This window comes from Gouania willdenowi, chromosome 5 (assembly GCF_900634775.1).
Source record: "Gouania willdenowi chromosome 5, fGouWil2.1, whole genome shotgun sequence".
Classification (NCBI taxonomy): Eukaryota; Metazoa; Chordata; class Actinopteri; order Blenniiformes; family Gobiesocidae; genus Gouania; species Gouania willdenowi.
This window is the reverse complement of record NC_041048.1, coordinates 33,895,728-33,920,094: the sequence shown is the minus strand read 5'-3', so window position 1 is coordinate 33,920,094 and position 24,367 is coordinate 33,895,728. Positions and strand designations below refer to the sequence as shown.

At 38.5% G+C, this 24,367-nt stretch overlaps 2 protein-coding genes across 3 annotated transcripts; one reads left to right on the top strand and one right to left on the bottom strand.

Annotated features, from left to right (window-relative positions):
* The first annotated feature begins 674 nt into the window (after positions 1 to 674).
* mitfa (melanocyte inducing transcription factor a) lies at positions 675 to 8,884 on the top strand. Of its 2 annotated transcripts, XM_028448156.1 has the most exons (9): positions 675 to 735; positions 1,918 to 2,133; positions 2,221 to 2,316; positions 2,754 to 2,862; positions 4,274 to 4,357; positions 4,622 to 4,678; positions 4,983 to 5,058; positions 5,240 to 5,387; positions 8,477 to 8,884. In XM_028448156.1, the coding sequence occupies exons 1-9, from the start codon at positions 703 to 705 to the stop codon at positions 8,882 to 8,884; spliced, it is 1,227 nt and encodes a 408-aa protein (XP_028303957.1). In that variant the 5' UTR covers positions 675 to 702. The 2 variants fall into 2 exon arrangements, with proteins under 2 accessions (XP_028303957.1, XP_028303958.1); XM_028448157.1 differs by lacking the exon at positions 4,274 to 4,357.
* Positions 8,885 to 12,201: 3,317 nt separating this feature from the next.
* Positions 12,202 to 17,909, bottom strand: eevs (2-epi-5-epi-valiolone synthase). Its single transcript, XM_028448155.1, has 5 exons — positions 17,767 to 17,909; positions 14,958 to 15,591; positions 14,607 to 14,846; positions 13,013 to 13,265; positions 12,202 to 12,299 (listed from the first exon to the last, which is right to left on the bottom strand). Exons 1-5 carry the CDS (start codon positions 17,907 to 17,909, stop codon positions 12,202 to 12,204), a joined length of 1,368 nt encoding a protein of 455 aa, XP_028303956.1.
* Positions 17,910 to 24,367: the final 6,458 nt, after the last annotated feature.

Sequence of the window (24,367 nt, the reverse complement as noted above, 5' to 3'; positions counted from 1 at the left end):
CTCTGTGAATCCTTGACTGTGTTTAATGCCATGACTAACTGATTCCCTCTGAAATAAAAGTCTAGTGAAGTGTAGAAAAAGATCAGCTTCCCTTCACCGTAGCTCTATTATACAGTTAATACTATCAACTTCCCAAAGCTAACCATGGCAGGACAAAACCACATCAAATGAAAGATTCAACACCTGGTTCTGTATCTGTGACATTTATCGCTTGAGTGTATTTTACCTGTAAGTCCAAAAAGACTTAGCATATGTTAACGTTGACCTGTTTGTTGGTTGGGAATCAATGGTGTCACTTGTGTTTCTGGAGCTCCGAACAAATAATGTTTTCTGCCGGATGAGCAGAACTAAAGATTAAATGTTATTTGGCCTTAAGCAAGCTTCAGTTTGCCGACCATGGACAAACCAGAAGAAAGACTCTTTTGTGAGGAGTAGGCGGTGACGTCAAATAGGCTCCATAAAGACATAATTTTATAGTTTATCCACATAAACACAAAAGGGGAGGATAAGTTTTGGTGTCCTCCTCCTTTTCCTTAACGTGCATAACTAATGATCCGTCAGGCTTGAATAAATTCAGCAGGAAGAGTGAATGCTCTTATTTGCAGAACATTTTTTTGCGAGAGTTGTGTTGTGCCAGAAAAAAGGGAATTAATGATCATTTTTGTTTTCTGAAATCACATTTTTTAAAACGTGTTAGTAAAGATGCTGGAAATGCTTGAGTACAGCCATTATCAGGTGAGAGTTGACTTTTATTCTATATATTCATAAATACATTGTCGACATAACAAATTGAAACAGTCTCCAATAACTGCTGAATTTAGAATTTTCAAGATATTACAAGAAACTTTACAAAAAAAGGCAATAATGGCAAACTTTCTAAACAAAGCTTGTGCTTCATCCGAAACAATCTGTTGTGTTTGATTTAGTCTTTGGTGTTAAAGTGGCTGGTTGTAATGTAAAAAAAGATAGTAAAATTGGATATTTCACTACAGTCAATTATTATCGTTAGCCTTTTTCTGAACTGTGATTTCAACACATTCCTCATCAGTTCGCTTAGATCACTTGTGTCAAACTAAAGGCCAAATTTAGAGCATCACATTTGAGAAAGTAATAATAAAACATTTTGTAAATTACCAACTAATTCAGTTGTAGATATCCCAGCCCCTCCAGACACAAAAAAATAAATTAAAATCCACAATTTTTGCTGAGCTCAGGTTTCCAGTTCATGGCAGTCATTTTTCAAATCAAATCGTTTGAAAAAACTCTTAATTTTTCCTAAACCTGGCAAACTTTCCTAATGTGAAGATCCTGCAGGGACTGAGATACTCACATACTTTATCATTTATATATAATTTGTGGAAGAACAAACCAGGGCACATTAATGTTGAATTTGCTCTTTTTCCCCACAAAAAAAAAAAAAAAAAGAAAGAAAGTTATTTTGGCTTTAACTTCCGGGTGGATCATCTTGACTATTGGCCCTCCTAATTGTCAATCATTCTGACAATATGTTTAAGTAAGGCCGTCGTACGTGCTCGTGGCCGGTGAGCATCGGGTCCTTTGAAAATGGATTTTCACTTACAGGTGGTGATTCTGACATAGTGGGAAAAGTGTAAGGTAAACTGAACCAGCAGCTCTTATGAACTCCAACTTGTAAACAGAGCTGTGCACGAGGAAAACGAATTGTGCACGCTCTCTCGCACTCATAGACGTTCCTTCTTGGAAGCAGGTAGAGTGGTGTGCATGTGCAGAGGGCGTTTCTTTTCTAAACTTAGGGAAAATTGTTCTCTATACCTTTAAGCTAAAACTGCTCCTTGTTTGGCCCCTGAACTAAAATGAGTTTGACACCCCTGGCTTAGATGGTAAAAAGACAGTCCTCCTAAGCCACCAAGTAGTTAAGTTTCCATGTCACTGACACAGGTGCAGTCTCACCTGGAGAACCCGGCCAAGTACCACATCCAGCAGGCTCAGAGGCACCAGGCCAGGCAGTACCTGTCCACCACACTGGGTGGTAAAGCTGGCAACCAGCAGTGCCCCAGTCAGCCCTCTGAGCACAGCATGCCACCCGGGCCTGGCAGTAGCGCACCCAACAGCCCCATGGCCCTGCTTACCCTCGGCTCCAACTGTGAGAAGGAGGTACGGTGCAGAGGTTCTCTAAGGTTTTCAACCCAGACTGAGCCTCAGTGTCCATGCTGTATAAATGATTCTTTCTGTGTCTCACAGATGGATGATGTTATTGATGACATTATTAGCCTGGAGTCAAGTTATAATGAAGAGGGACTTAGACTAATGGACCACGGGCTTCAAATGAACAATCAGGTAATTAATGTAGATATTCTGCATGCTTTCTAAAGCAGTGATTCTCAACTGGTGGATTAGAACCCAAAAGTGGGTCACGGACAGCTGGTCCGAAATAAATAAATACTTAATGTCCCTAATGTTGGACTTGTCTTTTATTTTGAAATAAACATTTCTTTTTACGGGCTTGTGGTGAAACGCATGTTGCACAGGGAAATATAGATTAATGTTTTAAAAGCGATCATATATGTGTGTTTTCAACAGCTTTTTTTGAAAAACTAAATTTGGTTGGTTGAATTCTAAAAATAAAAGTGGCTCACGATTTAATGACAGTGGCAAAATGTGGGTCCCAGGGTGAGACCAGTTGAGAACTCCTGTTCTAATGTATATATATACTTTTTCTGCCCTCTCAGAGAGACAACTCTCCTGTGTGTTTCCCCATTTCTTTACTAATGCAGCTCCCTGTGTCTGGCAATCTACTGGATGTGTACAGTAACACATTACTTCCACTGCCAGGCCTCACCATCAGCAACTCGTGCCCCTCCAGCATCAAAAGGGAATTCACAGGTAAATGACTCATGTTTCTTTTTATTTTGTTTATTTATCTATTTAAAAGGGACAGTGCATATCAGTAAACATTTAAATTAATCAAAGGCTACTTTCCATCTGCAGTCCCTGGTAGGTCATAATAAATAACATTACAGTGACAATACAAATGGAAAAAACACAAAAATTTCACAACACAATAGGAGTGTATGTGTTACAGTCACTTTAGCACATTATCCTAAGATCAGTGTTGGGAACGTTACTTTAAAAAAGTAATTAGTTATAGTTACTCACTACTAAAGTAACTGAGTTAGTAACTGAATTACTTTATAATAAAAGTAATTCATTACCAAGGAAAGTAACTACTTGCGTTACTGTTAAAAAAAAGTTGCTCTATGTCAAAGAATTCAGATTTTTTTAGATGCGTGTGTCGTTGTGAGGTGCTTCATTAAATTTGAGTTGCTTACAACGGATGTCGACAAAGTCTTCTCTCCTGTATATAATGTACACTTCACATGCACAGTACGTTCTTTCCTTTGACCACAATTAATTTAAAGTAGTGTTTGTATCGCCACCTTAAAAATGCCAACTTTTCATCAGACTGCTCCACGCTCACCATCTCTGCTGATTCATCAATTCTGTAGTGGTTGTGTGTGGCGCGTGTGCTGGCACATGTGTAAAAACACTGGCTCTGATTGGCTACCATAAAACATGACGCCGCCTTAGCCAATCATAATCGCTCACCTTGTTTTTAACCCACCTCCACACTACAGCTGGGTATGAAGCGAGGGGTGCTTTTGGATAACAGTTGATTCAATCAATGCATGTAACGCACTGCACATTTAATGTTCAGTAACGTTAACGGCGTGGTAATGGCGCAAAAAGTAATTTTTTAAACGCCGTTATTCCTTTTTTTTTTTTTTTTTTCTTTTTTTTTTTTTCCTTTTCTTTTTTCCTTTTTTTTCCTTTTTTTCCCTTTTTTTTTCTCTTTCTTTCTTTTCTTCTTTTCTTTCTTCTCTTTTTTCCTTTTTTTCCTTTTCTTTCTTTTTCTTTTCTTTTCTTTTCTTCTTCCTTTTTTCCCTTTTTTTTCCCTTTTTTTTTTTCTCTTTCTTCTCTTTTTCTCTCTTTTTCTCTTTTTTCCTTCTTTTCTTTTCTCTTTTTTCTCCTTCTTTCTTTTCTCTTTTTCTCTTTTCTTTTCCTTTTTTTTCTCTTTCTAAGAGAAACGCCGTTATTCCAAACACTGCCTAAGATGAGAGGCATGGGCGGGGGAATATTTTGGGGATTAGTTTATTCCAATTCTTTGGTGAAAAATGGCCACACTCCCAAGAGCATTAAAAATAAAGCATTTCTGTAGGACAATGTATATGTTGTGTACAATTTTGAAGTGCACAGAATACTACTAAGTTTACCATTTGCTAAATAATCACTCCAGCTCCTGGCCTGAAGCAAGTACTGGAGGAGCCCGGATCGTGTGGCCAGTATGAAAACTATCAAAGGCCAGATGGCTTTCCAATTGGTGAGCAAAGTAAGATGAAGGAAGTGAGAATCCTGACGTTTTGTTAGTTTTTACTTTTTCCAAAGCAGTTTGTTAACAACTTTTCTTACGTGACTGAATGACACACAATATGAAAAAATTGTTTAAGAAAAAGGGAACCAATAAGAAAATATTTGTGCAGTTATCTTGTTTTAAACCTTACTGTGTGTTCAAAATTAAATGTCATTCAAACACTATTTAAGATTCATTGTCACTGAGTGAGATCTTTTCCATTGTCCCAAACAGAGGCTGAGGTCCGGGCCCTCGCTAAAGAGAGACAAAAGAAAGACAATCACAATCTAAGTGAGTCATATACGAGTATCATCTTTTAATGATGCATTTTTATGGCCAGTTTTTAATGAAGAAAAAATGTAATTTCATCAAATATTATAGAAACCAAATGTATCAAACACACCCCATAATTATTTTTAACCAATCAGTCACAGAGAAAACATTGTTTTAAACAACTTTATTCATTCATCCTTTCGTTCACTCATTCATTTCCCAGCATTCAGAAGGCATAATTATTCTTTTATCATTAAACTGCATGTCTTTTTTAGTTGTCCTCATCAAACAGGTTATTTGTAACAATGTTGTTGTTTTTTAGTTGAAAGAAGGCGAAGATTCAACATCAACGATCGCATCAAAGAGCTAGGAACGTTGATTCCCAGGTCAAATGACCCGTGAGTATCTGTGCACGTGTCCAACTTCTCTGAATCAGCCTGCAGCATCGTTTCATACATCAACGCAGCTGAAAAGAGCAATTGTTTATGAGCACGGAGGCAGCCGTGAAGAATACAGTGTTGTTCTGGTCAGCCTGTCAGCTGACTCCTAATAAAGACATTTGTTTCTTCAATACCCCAGAGACATGCGCTGGAATAAGGGCACCATTCTGAAGGCCTCTGTGGACTACATCAAGAAGCTGCAGAGGGAGCAGCAGAGAGCCATAGAGCTGGAGTGCAGACAGAGGAAGCTGGAGCACGCTAACCGCCATCTGATGCTTCGCATTCAGGTTGGAACCAAAGGAACACTAAACAAACCCCAGGAATGAAACAGTGTTGTAATCTCTGTAGTTTCATATTGTTTAAACAATCACATGGCCTTTATGGGTACACCAAAACTCAAATTACCATTCCAAAATTCAAGATTGTCACAGAGGTTTTTACACATCAGTGCATTGTGCTGTAGTTCCAACTGTGGCACTCGCAGGTGATGGCATGAAGTTTCAAAGCAAAGTGACGATTTGGGCCTCAACTTTTATCTGTTGTTCACAGGTTAAAAAAAAAGACTATAAAAATTATTTAGTTAAGTGACCGCAGGGGGAACAGTCCCAACTATGGGGTTTTGTCATAGACAATGAAGCAGAGAAGAAGAGCTCTCCTAACAGATCTTAACTCCCCCTTAAACAGTGCATGGCTGACGCTCTGATAGCCGAAGTTAATTGAATAATCACAAACTGTTGAAGATACACGAACCCTGAGAATAGAAGTCCTTTTTGGTGGAAGTCCTTCAACAGTTCATGATTACTCGCTAACTTTAGCCACCAGAGCATCAGCTACCCACTGTTTAAGAGAGTGTAAAGGTCCCATAGGAGAGCTCTTCTTCTCTGCTTCATTATTTATTAGGAAACCGCAGAGTTGGAACTGTCGCCCCCTGTGGTCACAGATTTTTTTTCCAGTCACAACAGTTTTTATTCTCTTTTGGTAAACAAAAGTGGTTTACATCAACATCCTAAACTTTTTCTGATTATTTAAAGCAACCAAAAGCAGCATTTTCACCAAAAAAGCAGCTAAATGATTTAAAAAAGAGGCTGAATGATTCACTCCAATAACAAACAATGCAAAGTTTACAGGCAAACCTGGCTTGGAACGTCATCAAACACAGGATTTCAAGATGGAGTTTTTAGATGTTTCTATTTTAATATGAAGAACACGGTTTTCAGGAACTATTTATAATGAATCGCAGGCACCTAATTTATACAGACCCACTCACACAAAGCTGCACGCCATTCAGGTGTCCAAGACTAGTACTGTCTGAGGCCTGGTGCACAATGCTGCAGTGTGTCGCCTTTATATCACTAAAATAGTGGCATGAGTGCTTCAGGTAGTCACAAAGGTTTATACCAATGTGAATTTCTGTTAAAGGTTTACCAGGTGCGTCCCTAAATCCTTGAGCGACGCTGTTTGCTCACCTGCTGTGGGAAATTCATTAACATTGCGGCACTAATAGCTGCATGTATTGACGTGCTTGAGGCCGCCCTATTCAAATGAACATTTAGTTTGTTCAACATGGAGAGGTGAGTGTACAGAAGCACAAAATGACATTTGAAGAAGTTTAATTGGAGGCTGGGGGACTTCTCTGCCTGTTGCACACATATTTGATAATGTAAAAAACATTTTTTTTTTTTTTACAAACAACTTTAAAACCTAATGATATTTCTCCCCCTAATTTATTGTGTCTGTTCCATCAGGTCCTGTAACTTGTTCTTATCAGTCCATGAAAAACAGGCAGATTTGGACAGAAACCGTCCTATTGATCTGTTGATGCCATTGATCTGAGCTAATACTGTCAATCAGTCGATCAGCACCATTTGAAGATGATCTACTGATCTGTGACCTGGTAATCATAAGGTCACGAGAAGCGATTAATACCTCACAACTAGCTCCCGATCAGCAATCGTATGGTCGTAAGAAAATCAAACATGTTTGAAATACTGGTCGCTCCTCGTGAGTGTATTGCACTGTTGAAGTAGTGCCGCAGACCGGCTTAAATTAAACTCTCTCACTGCACATGCGCAAACACCGTAAGACCGCTGTAGAACTGATGGACCGTACTCCCCACGTCTGTCCATCCACGTTCCTGGTCCATCCTTTTCTTTTTGCTGAGATTGAGAGACACTGAGAGTGTCTCTCCACTTCCGGGTTCTTCTTTTTATTCTGTTTTAATGGCTATGCTTCAGAGTTCTTCTTCTTCTTCTTCTTCTTCTTCTTCTTCTTCTTCTTCTTCTTCTTCTTCTTCTTCTTCTTCTTCTAATTTGTACGTTACATTTCCAGAAACAAGACACCGACGTGTCGTGTATGGACATACAGATCGAGCAGTCAGATCGTGCCAGAGTGTCGGTCCGTACAGCATGAGAACATGAATCGCGAGCTGCGCACATTAAGACTCTGCAATTGAGTCGCCCAGTTTGAGTACAATGATTGAAAAAACAGTGTCTGCACGCCTTTATATAGCTCCTCCTCCCTCGCCACCTGATTGCTGATGTGACACACCAGTCGTAACAACCGGGCACAGCTTTTGCTGTGCTTTTTGGTAAAAAATAAATTGTAACCCTTTGAATGCTCCTATGATAATGGAATACCTGTAGTGTCTGTTAAAACATATAAAAACCTCTACTTCACCACACAACTAAAATTAGAAGGAAATCTTAAAGTAAAAGAAATATATCTATAAAAATAAAAGATAGAAAACAAAATAAAAGAAAAAGAAATAAAGAAAAAACTGAACAAGAGCACTCAGAGAGCACAAACCTCAACCAGTTGCCAAATATCCTCTTAGTAACATATTGGCTGTTATCTGGATCAATAATCCTGATCATGTTACCATGATTATTCACACTTAAAAGGCTTGGAAGAAATGTCAATCCCCAATAATAACCATAAAGTACTACCAAATGTATGCGGCACCCCAATTGTTTTGAAAAAATGCTTGATTCCGATAAAAATCCTGAGTCAAATTTCATAAAGATCGGTCGATCACAAACCAAAATACAAATGTTTGAAATTTCTTCAATTATGAGAGATAGGGATTTCAATTTTTGAGGTAATCTTCCATGGGGTAAAGTCTATCTAAGGTCTCAGCTAAAATGTTGTCAAAATCTGTAAAGTACTTTAGATGTAATTCTGCTAACAGAGAAACAAATAAATGAACGCTGGTGACTTTCCTAGCGGTGTTAATTAAAATTCGTTGCTAAAATGAACAGAGATAAAACAAAAACAATTATATTCTAACAGGGTTTAGCTCAGAGTGTTTTCACCCTTGTAATATGTTGTATGTTTATTGTGGTTCCTTTGCTAACACAGACTTGCTTCTTGACTCTAGGAGTTGGAGATCCAAGCACGTGCTCACGGCCTCAGCTTGGTGTCGTCTACATCCACGTGCACGTCAGAGCTGATGGCCCGGGCCATAAAACAGGAGCCTGTGCTTGGCGACTGCCCCGCAGACCTCTACGAACACGGCTCAGTTGGAGACATGTCCCCACCAACCACCCTAGACCTCAACAACGGCACCATCACCTTTGACCACATGCCAACAGACGACGGAGATCACGTCACCATCTACGGAAACTCCAGGACCTGTAAATCCAAAGAGTCTTTAAAGAACAGCCATCACCCGCCCATTTCCCCCACTGATTCCCTGCTGTCTTCCATGTCCCCTGATATCTCCAACAACTGCGTTAGCCACCACATGTCCAGCTCAAGCATGGAGGAGAAAGACCACAGCTGTTAGCCCCAGGCCTCGAGCCTCATGGACACTTTATTCTGTAGCATCTCACCAGTGTGAGAAATTTCACTTAAAGAGTAACTAAACCCCTGCTTTCTCCTGAACTGCCACTAGGAGGAAAATTTAAAAAATGCCTTGATTATGGGCGGGACTCCTGGAGCAATTAAGACACGCCCATTCTATACTATCAAATCTCCAATTTTATGCTAACTAGCTACTCATTACTACTCAATATACCTCTCTATTCACTCTTCTCTCATTCCAACCTGATCACCCAAGGTTGTTGAGCCCACAGGTGCTAGTTTTTATAAAAGGGGCGTGGCTACAGTGCTTGTTTGTGACACAAGATGGTCCCAAAATGTCACATGATCTTCTTCCCAGCCAATAACCAATATCAATTGTAATAGTCGGGTTTCAGTCCATAGAGGGCAGTTACTCTGACATTTTACAACAAAATATGCCAAAATGAAATACTTTGACTAAAATCTTGAGTTAGACCATGATCAATCAACTACACTACTTTATACCAAATACAGTTTTGGGGTTTAGCTACTCTTTAAACTTAGTGAGTGAAAGACTTCCAGTGTTATTTTATACTGTGCTTGCAGGTGTTTGTCATATGTTCTCTTCATTGATTTCTCTGACGAACACTTTTATTTATATGTTGTAATAGTAAAAACTTTTTTTTTTTCTTACATTATGTTTTTATTGTTGATCTAATCTTGGTGAAACATAAACGTGCAGGTGGCTGAGACACTGGACCGCTCTCTGCAGTTTGAAACAGAAATTGTATCCTGTGTGTTAAATCTCCATGCAGAGTATACAGTGTGCAGTCATGTGTTTTCGAAGACACACATACCAGGCTCAGTTGTTCATTGCATTTGCTCTTTCTGTGTTGAGTTGAGGGTGTATGAATTTTGGCCCCCGCAAAATTAGTCCAGTTGGCCATAAGAATAACACTGATTTTTTTTTCAGATAATGAATGTCAGTCATCAATATTTAAGCATAGTGATTTTTTTTCCCATTATGCCTATGTTATTTGAAAGTGTATACAATTCTTGGAAAGTAGCTATTAGTTGTTATCACTATATAAGTATCTAAATATTTAAGTTTCATTTTTTTTCATCACCACATACTAAGTTAATGAACAAAACCTGCACCTATCATTGAAGTTATAAGGACCTCATTTTTTTGATTGTTGTGAATGGTAAATTAATGCTAATGAATAAACTGTTAGATGGTAACAACAGAAGCATTCCCCCACTATTCACATATTTGAATTGCAGATGTCTCTTCCATGTCGGAGTGTCATTTATCGTCTCTGCACAGGACACAGTGGGTAAGGAAAATACAGTTCTGGAAAACCGGTTACAGGAAGGAAAAATAGAAATATATTATGATTGGAAAGATTGGAGCCAGATTGATGTGTAGCCCTCCCTCTAACTCGAGTTCTCAACATCAATCTGGGTCCATGTCAGGCGATTCCTTTCGGAACCAGGAAGGGACTTGAACAAAATGCTTGAAGCTGATTGGGCGAAGCGCCCGTCCACCATGATTTGTTTTAGCCAATCACGTGCTGCCATAGCTACAACAACAAGGCTCCGCTGGTGAAAACATATACGTCTTTACCATCCAAAAATGCACATTGCGCCTCTCGCTGTTTCAAAAATGAAATGCTGGATTGTTCTAAAACTGAGTCGACATCTTTCTGTATTGATTCGGAGCTATGCTAATAGCGGTAGCCCAGCTAGTTCCTCTCCCCGCAACTGTGCATACGCCAGTTTTGCTTTGATGCTTCTGCCTTCGTCACACCCGGATATACCGCCCTACAGGGTAGACAGGTCGTTGCAAATCGAGACTACCAATGTCAACACCAATGACAATTCCATATGTTTCTGCTGGCAAGTGTTAATTCATTTCAATTCAACTATATTTGTATAGAAAATTTACAACAAAGTCATCTCAATGCGCTTATCAAAATATAAAATTCATAATGAGAAAGAAAAAACCCAACAAGATCCACATGAACAAGCATTTAGCCATCTAACAAAATCAACATTGTAAAACACCATTAAAGAAACAAACAATTATTCAATAGCAGCCTCCATATTCTCCCAACAAGATATATCTTATGACACGGCAGCGCATTCATTGATGGAGAAACACGGAGAAAATGACAACAACAACAACAACAACAACAACAACTCAGAACAGCCTCAGTGAGGCGCATCCACAAAGCCAATCCTACCATTCACTGTAGAAAATAAGAACTATTTTCTGACCTGTCCTTTGCTGAAGGTCTGGTAGCTCAGATGTTGGTCTCCTATCTTTTAAAAGCTGTTGTTTTTCCCGCAAAAGAAAGTTTCTCTATTGTCTCTAATGCTGTCATCCTGCCTGTAGTGTTATCCCGCCCACTAGCTAGAGAACGTAGCAGTAGCAGCCACTCGATATCAATTCACTAATGCACTGTGAACGTACGTATAGCATTTAGCATCACGGTTATGTCCAAAGGCAGAGTAGAGAGCTGCCTTTGGATGTAAATGTTTTTCATCTTGGGGAACTGACTGCGCATGCGCAAACAAATAAAAACACACTATGGGAACAGAGGCAGAGCAGCAATGTGCTTTTGGGAGGGGGTGTGGCCTCCTCCTGCCTTACAGATGAGTGAGACTGTGCAGCGTCTCTGCCGTACTAGGAAACAGTGATGTTTAGTCATTTGGTCTATGAAAAGCACAAAATGCTGACACTTTCAAACTTATAGGTACTGTAAGCTATCAGAAATGAAAAATAAATAACTTATAATCATATTATAATTAAAACAATCAAAATATCAATTCACCCTTGGGTCGGCACTGCCTACCTTGCCTACCCTGACTGCACATCACTGGATTGTATAAACTTGGGATATTCAACTTTGCTTGTGTGTTTCACTCATGAGTAACATATATATTTGAATAAGAGACGAGAGTACTTTAAAGCAACAAAGTCTTTAATCATTTACGTATAATATTTTTTACTGTAAAAACGACTACAAGGACGACTCCAGCTTATTACAAAAGCTTTCCATTGATAAAAACAGAAAAATACTTACTTTCATGGTACCTTTACATCTACATAAAAAGTAACACTCGTGGAAATGTTGCGTTTTTCACTGCATGCATACAAATTATTGTAAAAAAAAAAACACGTAATGAAACTAGAGTAGCCCGCATACGCTAAGTTCACACCATTAACTTTTATACTTCCCAGCAGTGTGGCAAATGCCCATTTACACAGTTACAATCTGAAGCACACTTTGTTCATGCAGCATTAGGATGCACAGATCAGGAGTCACAGCTGCTGTCTGAGGAGACGCTCAGCTCTTCACACCAGCGTGTGTAAGCTTTGTGCAGGACCTCATAGGACGTGTTATTGAAAATTTCTAAAATAGAAAAACATTAACAAACATTAATCCACATAGCTTGGGGACACTGTTGGCCAGGGTTGGGGTCAATTATAATTGTAATCATGTAATTGATAATTAATTACAATTATAGTGTAATTATAATTGTAATTTTAAAAATATGTTGCTCTCGTAATCGTAATTAAATTGTAATCAAGTTTAGATCATTGACTTTGAAATGTACATATGTAGTTTACAATTATTGAAATATGTTTAGTATCAAGCTTTCCCACATTTTATCATAAAAAAAAAAAAGAAAAAGAAATAAACACAAAAAAGGCTCAGACGCCCACACCAAAAATATTAAAACCTATATTTTCATTGATTAGGGAGCCTATAATAAGGTAACCAATAGATAGGAAAGAAATTACATAAATTAAATAAGAGATGCTAACAAAAAGCTAACACAAGAGGAAGGTGAACTTTTAGGTTACTTATTTCAGGCTCAGTAATTGTAATTAATTGTAATTGAAGTTTAGTTATTGAGAATGTAATAATAAGTGACTTTCTGAGGATTCAAAAATATTGTAATTTAATTGTAATTGGAAAAAATGCTGGTCACTCTAATCATATTTCAATTGTAATTGAACATGGATAATTGTAGTTGTATTTGTAACTGAAAACTGTAATTGACCCCATCCCTTTTGGCTCATACAGGTTTCTCAGACACTATTCAGCTGATCAAGACCTACCTGCTTGGCCCAGACCAACTGGTAGAGGCATTCTGACCAAACCACCGGAGTGTTTCAGTCGATCCTGCAGGGATATCTGAATGAGCTCCAACGTGCACTCCTCATGCCATACAGGCAGCTCGAGGCCCACCATGCAGCTAATAATCCTCTGCTTCTCTTCCTCTGTGATCAGGCCACTTTCTTGGGACACGTAGAGCATGAAAGACATGTCAATATTCACTGCTTCACCATGTAGCAGAGACGGGAGCACTTTCTAATGGAGAAAGAAATGGATGAGATTAATTAGTGGGTGATCTTTTATTTTTATTTTCTTCCATGCCTGCCTCATCTATATATCTCTTCGTGGTTTGGCCCCTCCCCCATCCCTTGGAGGAATTTACAAGACAGATAGTGAGAGCCACTATCCAGGATGAAACATCCAAGATCCATAAGTACATCAAGGACAAGGCTCCAACAGATGACGTGCTCAGTGAATGTCTCAGACAATGGGGAACAGAAGATGAGGTGCTGGAGGTTCTGTCATGGGAGGACAAGCCCCTACATGGGATGTACCACCGAAACATAACTGAAGTGGCGGATATCAGGAAATCATACCAATGGCTAGACAAAGCTGGACTGAAGGACAGCACAGAGGCACTAATCATGGCTGCACAGGAGCAGGCGTTGAGCTGGGCTGGAAACCCCAAGGTCAAAGTGGGAAACTCCTCCAAAGGTGGTAGAAAATGACCGAGCTAAGATCCTGTGGGACTTCCAGATACAGACAGACAAAAGGGTAATGGTGAACCAACTGGATATTGTGGTGGTGGACAAAGAGCAGAGAAAAGCCGTTGTGGTCGACATAGCAATAACGAGTGACTGCAACATCAGGAAAAAGGAACATGAGAAACTAGAAAAATACCAGGGGCTCAGAGAAGAGCTGGAGAAGACCTGGAGGGTGAAGGCATCAGTGGTGCCCGTGGTCGTCGGGGGACTCGGGGCAGTGACCCCCAAACTGGAAGAGTGGCTACAAGCAGATCCCAGGAAATACATCAGACATCTCAGTGTAGAAAAGTGCAGTTCTAGGAACAGCAAAGATACTGAGCAGAACCCTCAAGCTCCCAGGCCTCTGGTAGAGGACCCAAGCTTGAAGGAAAAGAGACCACCCACGGTGGGTGAGGAAGAGTAGTTTATATTCATATATTATAAATATGTGTACGGCTACATCATGTTGTAAATATTTGTGTGTCCTTACAGTTTTACATTAACCTGCCTTGGCCTTATGAAAGTTAGCCATAGGCTACAATCTCACATATTGACATTAATGATCATGAACATGTACTGTCCATATGTGCAAAAGTTAAACTACTTCAGTCAATTCACCCCTGTTCTGATTGCAATTATAAATGTTATTTTGGCCTACAATGAAGGCAGTGCCTTCAACATTTGTATTAAATACTCTTCCATGTCAGTAGATGGCAGTAGGGAGTTAAGTAAAGGCACTTTGTAATGTAAATAGCTCCATGGTAATGTGTGCCATGGCTTAAAATAACAAATGCCTAAAACACTGCACAACATAAGAAAGTGAGGGCACTATTTTACACGTGTGATCATTTACCATCTCCAGCGCTGGACTGATGAGGTGGCCAAAATCCACCAGCCTGTTGAGGTCGTCCTCCCAAAGGTTGGGAGCTAGCTCCTCTAGCATGGTGACGATGGCTGTCCGAGTCGCCAGCGATGCAGCATTGGTGCTGTTGTGTGAGTATATGCTAAGGTCAGCCTGGAATTTGGTGTCTAACAGCAGACCGCCATGTTTCTCTAGAAGCTCAAAGAGAGATTTGTGTTTCATAAGGGCCATCTGCAAATAAACAGCAAAATATGCAGTATAAGTGGATATCAGATTCCCTTTGGACATAAATCAATATTAAATGTTACATTTGGTTACACTCCTTAAACAGTGAACACAGACCTTTAGCATCTCTGCCAGCCCATTAGAGATGTGTCGCCGTGGAAGACTTTGTATAAACGAGAGGTCGAGGAAGGCCGCAGCAGGGGGGATGTAGGCACCCAGCTTGTTTTTGCAATTTGCAAAGTTAACTCCTGTCTTAGCTCCAACACTGGCATCAATGTAGGATAGCAGGGTGGTTGGCACTCTGATGTAAGGGGTGCGTCTTCTATACAGCGAGGCAGCCAGGCCAACTATATCAAGGCACACTCCTCCACCAATCCCAATGATAGGCTCTGTGCGACGATCAAGAGAGAAATCATTAACCTCTTCAAGGATCTTCAGGGCCATGTCCATGGATTTATTCTCCTCAGTTGTAGGTAGAGCCAAGAGCTTGAATATGACATTATTGGTCTCAAAGTATGCTGTCAGTTTGGGGCCGTAAATCTTGTAGACTTCCTGGTCAACAACTACAAAACGCCTGATCAGCCTGTTTGATTCTTTAATGTCCTTGAGCTGCTGCTGGTCGGTGATGTGGCCCAATAGGAGTGTGTCGTTGCTCGGGTCCAGCAAGCCCAGAGTCTCAGTTACCTTGTAGGTAAAGACAATAGGACTGACGACTGTCCAGGTGGTGGCTTTTTCTGAGACGGTTTCATAACTGCAAATAAAAACATACAAGAATTTTAGGGCTCAAGAACTATTCAGTTTTTTGTGTAGGGTACCAGCCGTTATGTTATGTTAAAAAAAAATCTAAATGATAGCAATAGATTGCAAGAATTTTGTCATGCCAACAACATTTTTTGTATTCCCTTTATTTGATGTGGACATCACTTTTACATTAGTTACAGATGTATTGTTTTGAGTGTGTTAGTACATGTGCTAATTTACAACACCTGTCCACAGGAAGCTTTTAAAAAGGTTAAAAGTAACAGGATTAATAAGAAAGTAGGAGGAAATATGCACCACACAAAACATTACAAAAAGAAAAGCAATATACAAATTTAAATACAGTCATTAGTTATAGGGCAGAGGCAACACGGTCATATTTTGTCCATCCATCTATCTTCTAGTGCTTATCTTTGGTCGACCTCGGGGGCAGCATCCTTAGCAGCGAGGCCCAGACTACCCTCTCCCGGACACTCCGTCCAGCTTTTCCCGAGCGTTCCCAGGCCAGCTGAGGGACATTCACTATTGTTGCAATTCCTTTTCTGCACAAGAACATGGATTATCCTTAGCTTTGATACCTGGGTTATGTCCACTGGGTCTCTTGTATGCACTGCGCACCTGTTTGTGTGTGACGTTTGCTTGTTGCCCCGTACGCTGATCTCTTCTGTTGAAACAGTTGTTTGTTAATCAAATCAGGCTTTAAAACAGTCGTTGGACGAAAAAATGCAACCCGGTCTGCACTCTAGGCCTTATGCCTTCCTCCAGCAGATGGTGACCCCACTGGGGGACGTTTCTGGGTCTCTTCTTCGGGCTTGGCCGACCTGGCTCCATGGGTAAAAGCCTACAGTAGTCACCAGGTGCTGGCATAAGATCCCCATCAGCAGGCCTGGCCCTCTGGGCAGGGTACACTCGACACTCACGTTTCTCTTCATGTGGTTTTCTGAACCGCTCTGTGACTGACCCCTCCCCCAGGACCAATTTGCCTTGGGAGACCCTACCAGGGGCAACTGCTTTACAGAGGCATTTGCCCCAGACCACATAGCTGCTGGGGCCAATGGGGTCAAGGGGATGAGGTGGTGGTTCAAAGAGCAGAACAACACATTTTATACTTGCCAAATTTAAATCCCAGTTGTTTAATTTCAAAGTGTGAAAACTAAAATAGCTCCATATTTAAGTTGTTATCTGAGTGGTGGAATATCCTTTTATTTTATTTTTTGTAGACTGACTGTCAGTACAAAGAAGCTGTGTGTTTTTTTAAAAAACAAACAGGCTACTATGTACTTATATAGCTATGCTCTATTACAATCTTTTATAGTTTTAATGGAGTATTTTATTCCCAAGGTCTTAAAAGGCTTTTTCATTGGTGAAAAAATGGAAGATATGCTTTTATCTTTTAGAGATTCCTGCAGTCTCCACTGAAGACTTTTTTTTTTCTGTGGTGCTGGAATTTGACCAAAGGTCAAATAACTTGTAAAATAACTTGACGCCTTCAGATGCAATTATCTCTTTTAACAGATTTTCAGTGAGTAAATTGAACTCTCTGACTCTATGGGTTTCCCATGTTGCTGGGTGTATATAATGTCACTGTTTAACAATACTTCATGAGATCAAACCCCCCAAATTTTAAGCATGGCATACAAGCCATACAAGCTCTCAGCCTAAAGAATAGTTTTTTTTTGTTATTCTGTTTAGAGATAAAAGAGTGTGTCTGTGACTGAGTGATTGTGCACACATGAATGAAATACTCTGGCTCTTGTTCCAATTAAGCTTTTATAGGCCTACACACGTGTGCACACACTCTCACACACACACACACACACACACACACACACACACACACACACACACACACACACACACACACACACACACACACACACACACACGCACGGATGCACACACACACACACACACATAATTTATCAAAATTTGGTATCAATTTAGATGTACAGTACAAATAAAACATTCTCATTAAAGAAGGTTTTTTAAAAAAAAATTTAAAAAATTTGGGAAAACGTATACATTTCACAAGCTAAAGTATTTTAGTATAAACTAACCAAGTGAAAAGATAAGATGACACATTCCCACAACAATGCACTGAACCATTTCATCATCTCTTGTCCACTGGTTTGAGTCCTGAATGAGCACAGAGGAATGCAATACTTACATATGTGCAGGTGAGACGCAGTCCGTCGGGTCATTGTTTAGTGTCTTCCCCTGCTTGCACGTCCATGTGCCTTTGACCCGAACTAAACTATACTTTGTTTTCTTTTCTTCTGAATCTTTGTTCTGATGCTGAGCTTTTCCCATCCTGGCTGGAGTTTAATGATGTAAGAGCACCTTGTGTCAGACTCAGTACATGTTATGCATAAGCTGCCTTTAAATAAGCTTTAGAATTCAGAGGATGCCCCTTTCTGTAGAGGAGGAGCATTTTTCCCCACTCACTTTGCATGTCATCACGTGTATTTGGCTTATACAATTGTTGTGTAACTGTTTGGTTACACCCCCTTTTTATGTTGTACTGTAAGCATAGTGTATATTGTATACATTAGAAATAACCCTGAAAAAAGCAGCAAGCGGGTCAGAAAATGGATGAATGGAGCTGTGTTTAAAAAACCTCAATTTGTTTGGAAAAGTATCTTCCTAAAAAACAGTCATTTAATAATCAATGTTTGTATTAATGTATGATGATCGTAGATGAATCATGAATCCAGTAAACAAGTATGTTGTAGTACTTGATGAATTTATAATTTTTGCTGTTTTGATTCTATTTAAGTTTAATTTTGCTCTTTTGTAACCTGATGTCTGACTTAAACCTTTTATAAATTTGGTTTGACAGACTGATCACTCTGATATTGAAGTCTGGGTAAGGTTCTTTTAGTTGCATAGACGAACAATAAAGGCAGGCTAGCTGGTAGATTGTGTTACAGAGGCAATTAGAGAACTTAATATAGCAAGCAGTAATGTTCTAGAACTGGTGCTCATTTAAACCACTTAGCTGAGTTGAAAACAGTTAGAAGGCTAAAAAGAAAAACGGACAGGTCTAACAGGATTTTCAAAACAAATATGTACAAGCACATATACTAACGTGTAAATATGGACTCAAAGAAAAGGTTATTTTGTCAAACCAAACACAATGATAAAGAATTATCCATATTTTTAACTTAAAACTTTTTTTTATAGTCTTAATAGTTTAAAGCGACTAGACGTCCCCATTTTACAACACCTGTAGCCTGCTAAGACTGCAGGGGGGGGGGGGGGGGGGTTGCTTCTTACTCAATCTCTCTCATTGAGTCTTTGTGATTAGACACTAGAGTGTGCTTGTGCTTGTGTGCTCACTTGTGTCGCCACTTGTGGTGCTTTGAGTAATATGTCGAGTTGGGGTTTGCGCAGGTTCGAGTCATAGGCGGAGTCTAACATTTTTGCCAGGGGGGCGGGGTATAGAATTAAATATATAAACCGTTTCGAGATTCACGCCAACCACAATGTGCGTAACATATGCAATAATGCAAAAATGATTAGTATCATACTGTAATTGGTATTGTTGACTACAAAAATTGACTCGTCGTTTAATGTTGTAATTTCATGATACAATCAGGCTGGCAGCTGCTTTCTGCTTTGTTTTTGCTGCAGTACCATACATGAACTGCGGGGTGCAGTGTCGCTTCTTCATTCACGTTGTGAAGAAGAACTGCGCAACAAAAGAAGAACCAACCTAAAGTCTAAAAAGTTTGGGACCCTTTCACTAAAAACTTCACACCTGAGGTAGAACTAATATCTGTTACATGAAACTAACACTAATATGTTAGAATCAATTCATATTACTAGTATTTTTTATAAATTCTATAAAGAATTGTATGTTTTCGAATGAATTTGGTAAAACTGTAATGGAAACTTTTAACCACTAGGGCCCCCCTTCCTCTGGCCTGGACCCCTTAGTTTCTTTGGGCACTGGGCCGATCATTGCAATCACTGTAGGGTTTTTTTGTGTTTTTATTTTTATATATATGTATGTATGCTTTTCTTTTGTCTGTATTGATTTATTATTTCATTCAATCATTTATATCATTTATTTAATTATCTATTTTTCTTCTCTTTTAATGTCAACATCCACTACTACAACTTAGTTACTTAGTTTATCTCCATCACTTCCCTCCTGTCACACACACACACACACACACACTTTATTGTAATGTGTGAGATCTTTCGGGTGTCCTGTCCGTGTATTGTGCCGTCTTTATCTTGCATGTCGCAAAGTCCATTTTTTTTTTTTTTTATAAAGTGTTTAGTGAAGATTAAAAACATTTTTCTCCTCTCCTCACTGCTTCACATCTTCAATGAGCTATTTCATTATTTTATGTTCAATTGCAACTGCTCCGAGACCTAGAACAATAATCAAAGGAGGTTCCATTCCCTCATGCCAATGACTTTAATTGCATTTTAACAGCCTAGAGCAGTTAAAAACACTCTTGGCTTAATAAATTGTGATCCTGCCTTTAGTTCCTACAAGGGTTGATTAGAGCGGAAATCACATCTTGTACATTTGATCAACAATCGATAATATTGACAAAGTTGCTATTCAAAGCACTAACTTTCCATTATAGCAACTTTTGTCCATGCACACTGCATGATCAAACCACATAATAATGGTTAGAAAAGAACCCATGCTACAGTTAAACTTGGTCTTCATTAGACTTAAATTAATTCTGTATTTTGAAGGCAGAAAGGCATTTCTGCATGCAGTTATAGTGTGAACATAGAAACAAGCTGGTGGACTAAATACATTCAGAAAGGAATACGTAAGTACTTTAGGGTCTAGTTGACTTCTGTTGCAGCCATCCTTGTAAGAAAAATGGCATTGACACGTTAAAATGATAAATAGAACAACTCTCTGAGTAGTATCTCTCTTTGACGTACTTACTACTCCTATACTGTATCAGGACATATCCTAGGGTCACATCTTAGAAAAAAAGACAAAAAATAGCATTATGCCCACTTGAGAACTACATGTGATGCAGAGTATGTGCGTAGCTGTAATTGTAACCATCAGTCACTGCTCTACTCCTGCAGTAGGTGCATTGACACCTTAGAAGTTAATCGTTTTTTAAGTACAAAACCATCTCACCAGCTCATCTTACTTTTTTGTCTCTTGCCCTTTCGGAAAAAAATGTCTCCTTGAAAAAGCAGTTTACAGCATGACCAAACATGCCTCTTTACATTCAGCATTAGTTTCACTGTTACACTGAGAGTTTATATGTTATGAGCGAAAACAAATAACAATGAGATTCATCAGATTTTTGGCTGTAATTGTGAGATTATTTATGATTTATAGCCGATTAATTTAAAGTAATGATCTATTTTTCTCCACTTTGGGTTTTTTTTTTTTTTTTTTTTTTTTTTTTTTAAATGAGTTGTTGCATTTAAGCTTTACAGGTCACAGTATTTCATCTGCATTCACTTCTGACCATTTGAGTCGACATCCTCCTGCTGAAATCTTACACTATTGTTAAAAAAAATAACATAGATTTGATTGAACCCCATCAGTGATGGAGGATCAAAGGCAAAGAAGAGACAAAAATCCAGTATTGCATAATATTTGTATAGTAGAGTGTGGGAGGTCAGGGCATTGTTAAACACATACACAAACAGTAAACAGCCATCTTTAAATCGTGCATATAACATTTCACACAAAGCTGAGCTCAACTAATACAACAATGAGTTGAATCTATCGGTTAGAAAGGACAAAATATATTTACCAATAAACTTAAATCACTGAAAACATCTTAAGGACTCTTTTGATTGTCTAGTTTATCACTATAATCAGAATCAGATTTCCTTTATTAATCCCAGGGGGAAATTGCTTTTGTTACAGCGACAGAAAAAAAACCTCAAATAAAACAATAAAATATTTAACAAAGACAAAAGAAAGAATAAATAGATGTTAAATAAGTGTATAATTAAGTAAAAGACTGTTAAAAAATAGGGATCAGATACACACACATTACAGTAGTAGAAAATAAAGTAGGATAGATACTTCTACTACTACTAATACTACTACTACTACTACTACTAATAATAATAATAATAATGCAAAGAAACAAATTATATGCTATATTAATTTTTACACTTTGACAATGTGTTTTGGTTTAAGCATTTTTTTTAACCAAAAGCTATACAATGTTTTTTGAATTGTCACACAATTTATTGTGCTAAGTCTCCATTGAACAAAATTTTGCTAGCCTTTATTTGTGACTGACAATTTCGTCTTCTTTCCATCTTTATCATAAAAAAGCCATATTCTCATTAAACTGTTACTGACAATATCATATGAACGGGTCTGTGTTTCCATTTCAGATTTTTGTAAAATAAAAGCAATATTTCTAAATATCGACAAAGTACAATTGCGCTTTGAACGTTGTTTTGGACAGGAACCAGTGAAATTTCATTCTGCAAGACCTTGCAGCAGAAAGACGGACGCTTATGACACTTTGTTGTTTCATGTCTAATGTGGCAGTAATAGTTTTAAAGTAAAATTGCTAAGAAATGTCCCGTTCTCTTCTTCTGTTTACACGTACCACGTCATGTTTTCTCGGAGAGAAGTGGTCATGTGACCAGGTACGTTATGTTCTGTAACGTGTATTGGCGAAAAAAGTGTTTCCATCGCGTTTTTGCGACACATTTCGATATTAAAACAGCTGAAAGACGTCGTGAAAACTTTTGAGCAAAATTTCAGGTGTTTCCATCGCCAGTTTTTATTGCTCTATTTAAATTTAGCGCATTTTCCAGGTTAATGGAAACGCAGCTTATGATAACAACATTAGTTGTGAGCTCATGTAGAACTTCAAAAACATCAAAAAACAATATCAAATTGTGAAACAATGATGTTAAAATTTGAAATCTAAGACAAAAATAATTGCATCCTTAATTTGTACGACTGTGAACTTCCACAGATTAACTGTTACATTCTTACCTTGGACAGCATGGCATTATTATCAAGTTGTAAGCTTTGATATCAAGTGATATGTAGCAGGGTTATCATTTGTTTTTCCTCTAAGCCCATCCTTACTGAATATTAGACACCTTATTGCTATTATAAAGGAGAACACACAAATGCCTGTTCAAGGTTTTCTTAAGAGAAGTTTTATTAATACAAATACTCAAATGTTGTGTTTCCTATTTGCACATTTTTGGCAAAGACATTGACAAACTTTTATTTCACAATGAACTAAGTGTTACACAATTGTCATGCTTGAAGAACAAGAGCTTCTTTTTTTTTTTAAAAAGTGACAAAAGGATTTAGCCCGAGGGTTCTGCGTTCTTTAGTTGTAACTATTCTATCAGCATTTACTCATGAGAAGGAGCCATTCTCTATGTCATGTGAAGTTCTTAAAGCCCCAGTGGGTAAAATATTTTAGGATAGGATATTTACAAATTCATTTCTCAAAGTTGAAGATTTTCTCTTTAAAAAGCCAAACATGTCATTAACACACGAAAAATAACACATTAAATGGCTTCTAAAACATTTATACAATCACCTCTATATAAAGAATTAAGAGTCCTCGAAATCCTGAAATCACGCCTGATATCACCACCGATGCCAAAATGTAAGAAATCAGACTCATACTCAAACACTTATGTTAAGAGCCACGTGTGCAGTTTCACTCAGAATCGGACAACGTGAAAACGAGTAAACACCAGGTGTCAGCTAACACATAAGCTCTTAAAACTGGTTTACCTCCAGGCAAGGGGCCACACATGATCAATCATGACTGTTTTGGCAAATTGATATATAGTCGACACTGTAAGTCCAAGTCTTGCACAAAAACAAAACAAGAATAATTAATGCTGTTACATTGCTAACAGAATGAGCAGTAAATAGTAAATTCTTTGCCATTTTGAGATAGTTGGATTGAGCATTAAAGTGTTGTCTTGTAATGACTTCCATGTGTAATGAGTTGTTCACAATTCAAGGCGTCATCAACAAAGCCTATTTCAACAGTGGTTACCAACATGTCATTTATGTTATTTTGTCTCTTTGCCAGCGGTCACAATCTGGGGTTAGTGAGTTGTTTTGTGATTGTTTTCAGGACTTACAGCCTTATGAAATGAAGGTCATGGGTTCAAACCCCATTGGGTTCGTCTTTTATTCACGTTTTAATTGCCCTCTGTCAGTCATGTTTTTTTCAGTGATTTGGTTTAGAGAGAGAGTGCTAAGTCTCTCTCCTGTTTCCACTCAGGTGTGGCTCTTCTCCCGATTGCCTTCTTTCACTATTTTTTTTTTATTTTTTTCAAAATATTTTTTATTAGTTTTTACATTGGGAACGTACAAAGCAACGCATACCATATATGCATCCGTGGTCATCCATCAATTGGGTCAAACTGTTAAAGTAGAACATAACATAATTCCCAGGAGCATTGGAGGGCAATTCCCCCTTCCCTAGTGAAGCAAATCATTCACTCACAATCATTCACACCACAAACAACAAGGTGGACAAGACAATCAAAAGTCAGGGATTAAGAAAAACAACAAAAAAAAAAGAAAAAAAAAGAAGGAATGAATGAAAATAATTAAAGGAAAATTAATACAAAAGACATAATCAACACCTCAGTTCATTGTGTTTCAGCTTCAATGTGCAAGGTATCTATATGCAGTAAAAAAGGTCGCCAGATTTTATAAAAGGCCTGTAATGAACCGTTCAGGGAAAATCTGATTTTCTCAAGTCCCACACATCGCAAAATCTCCTGAATCCATCTATTATGTGTAGCCA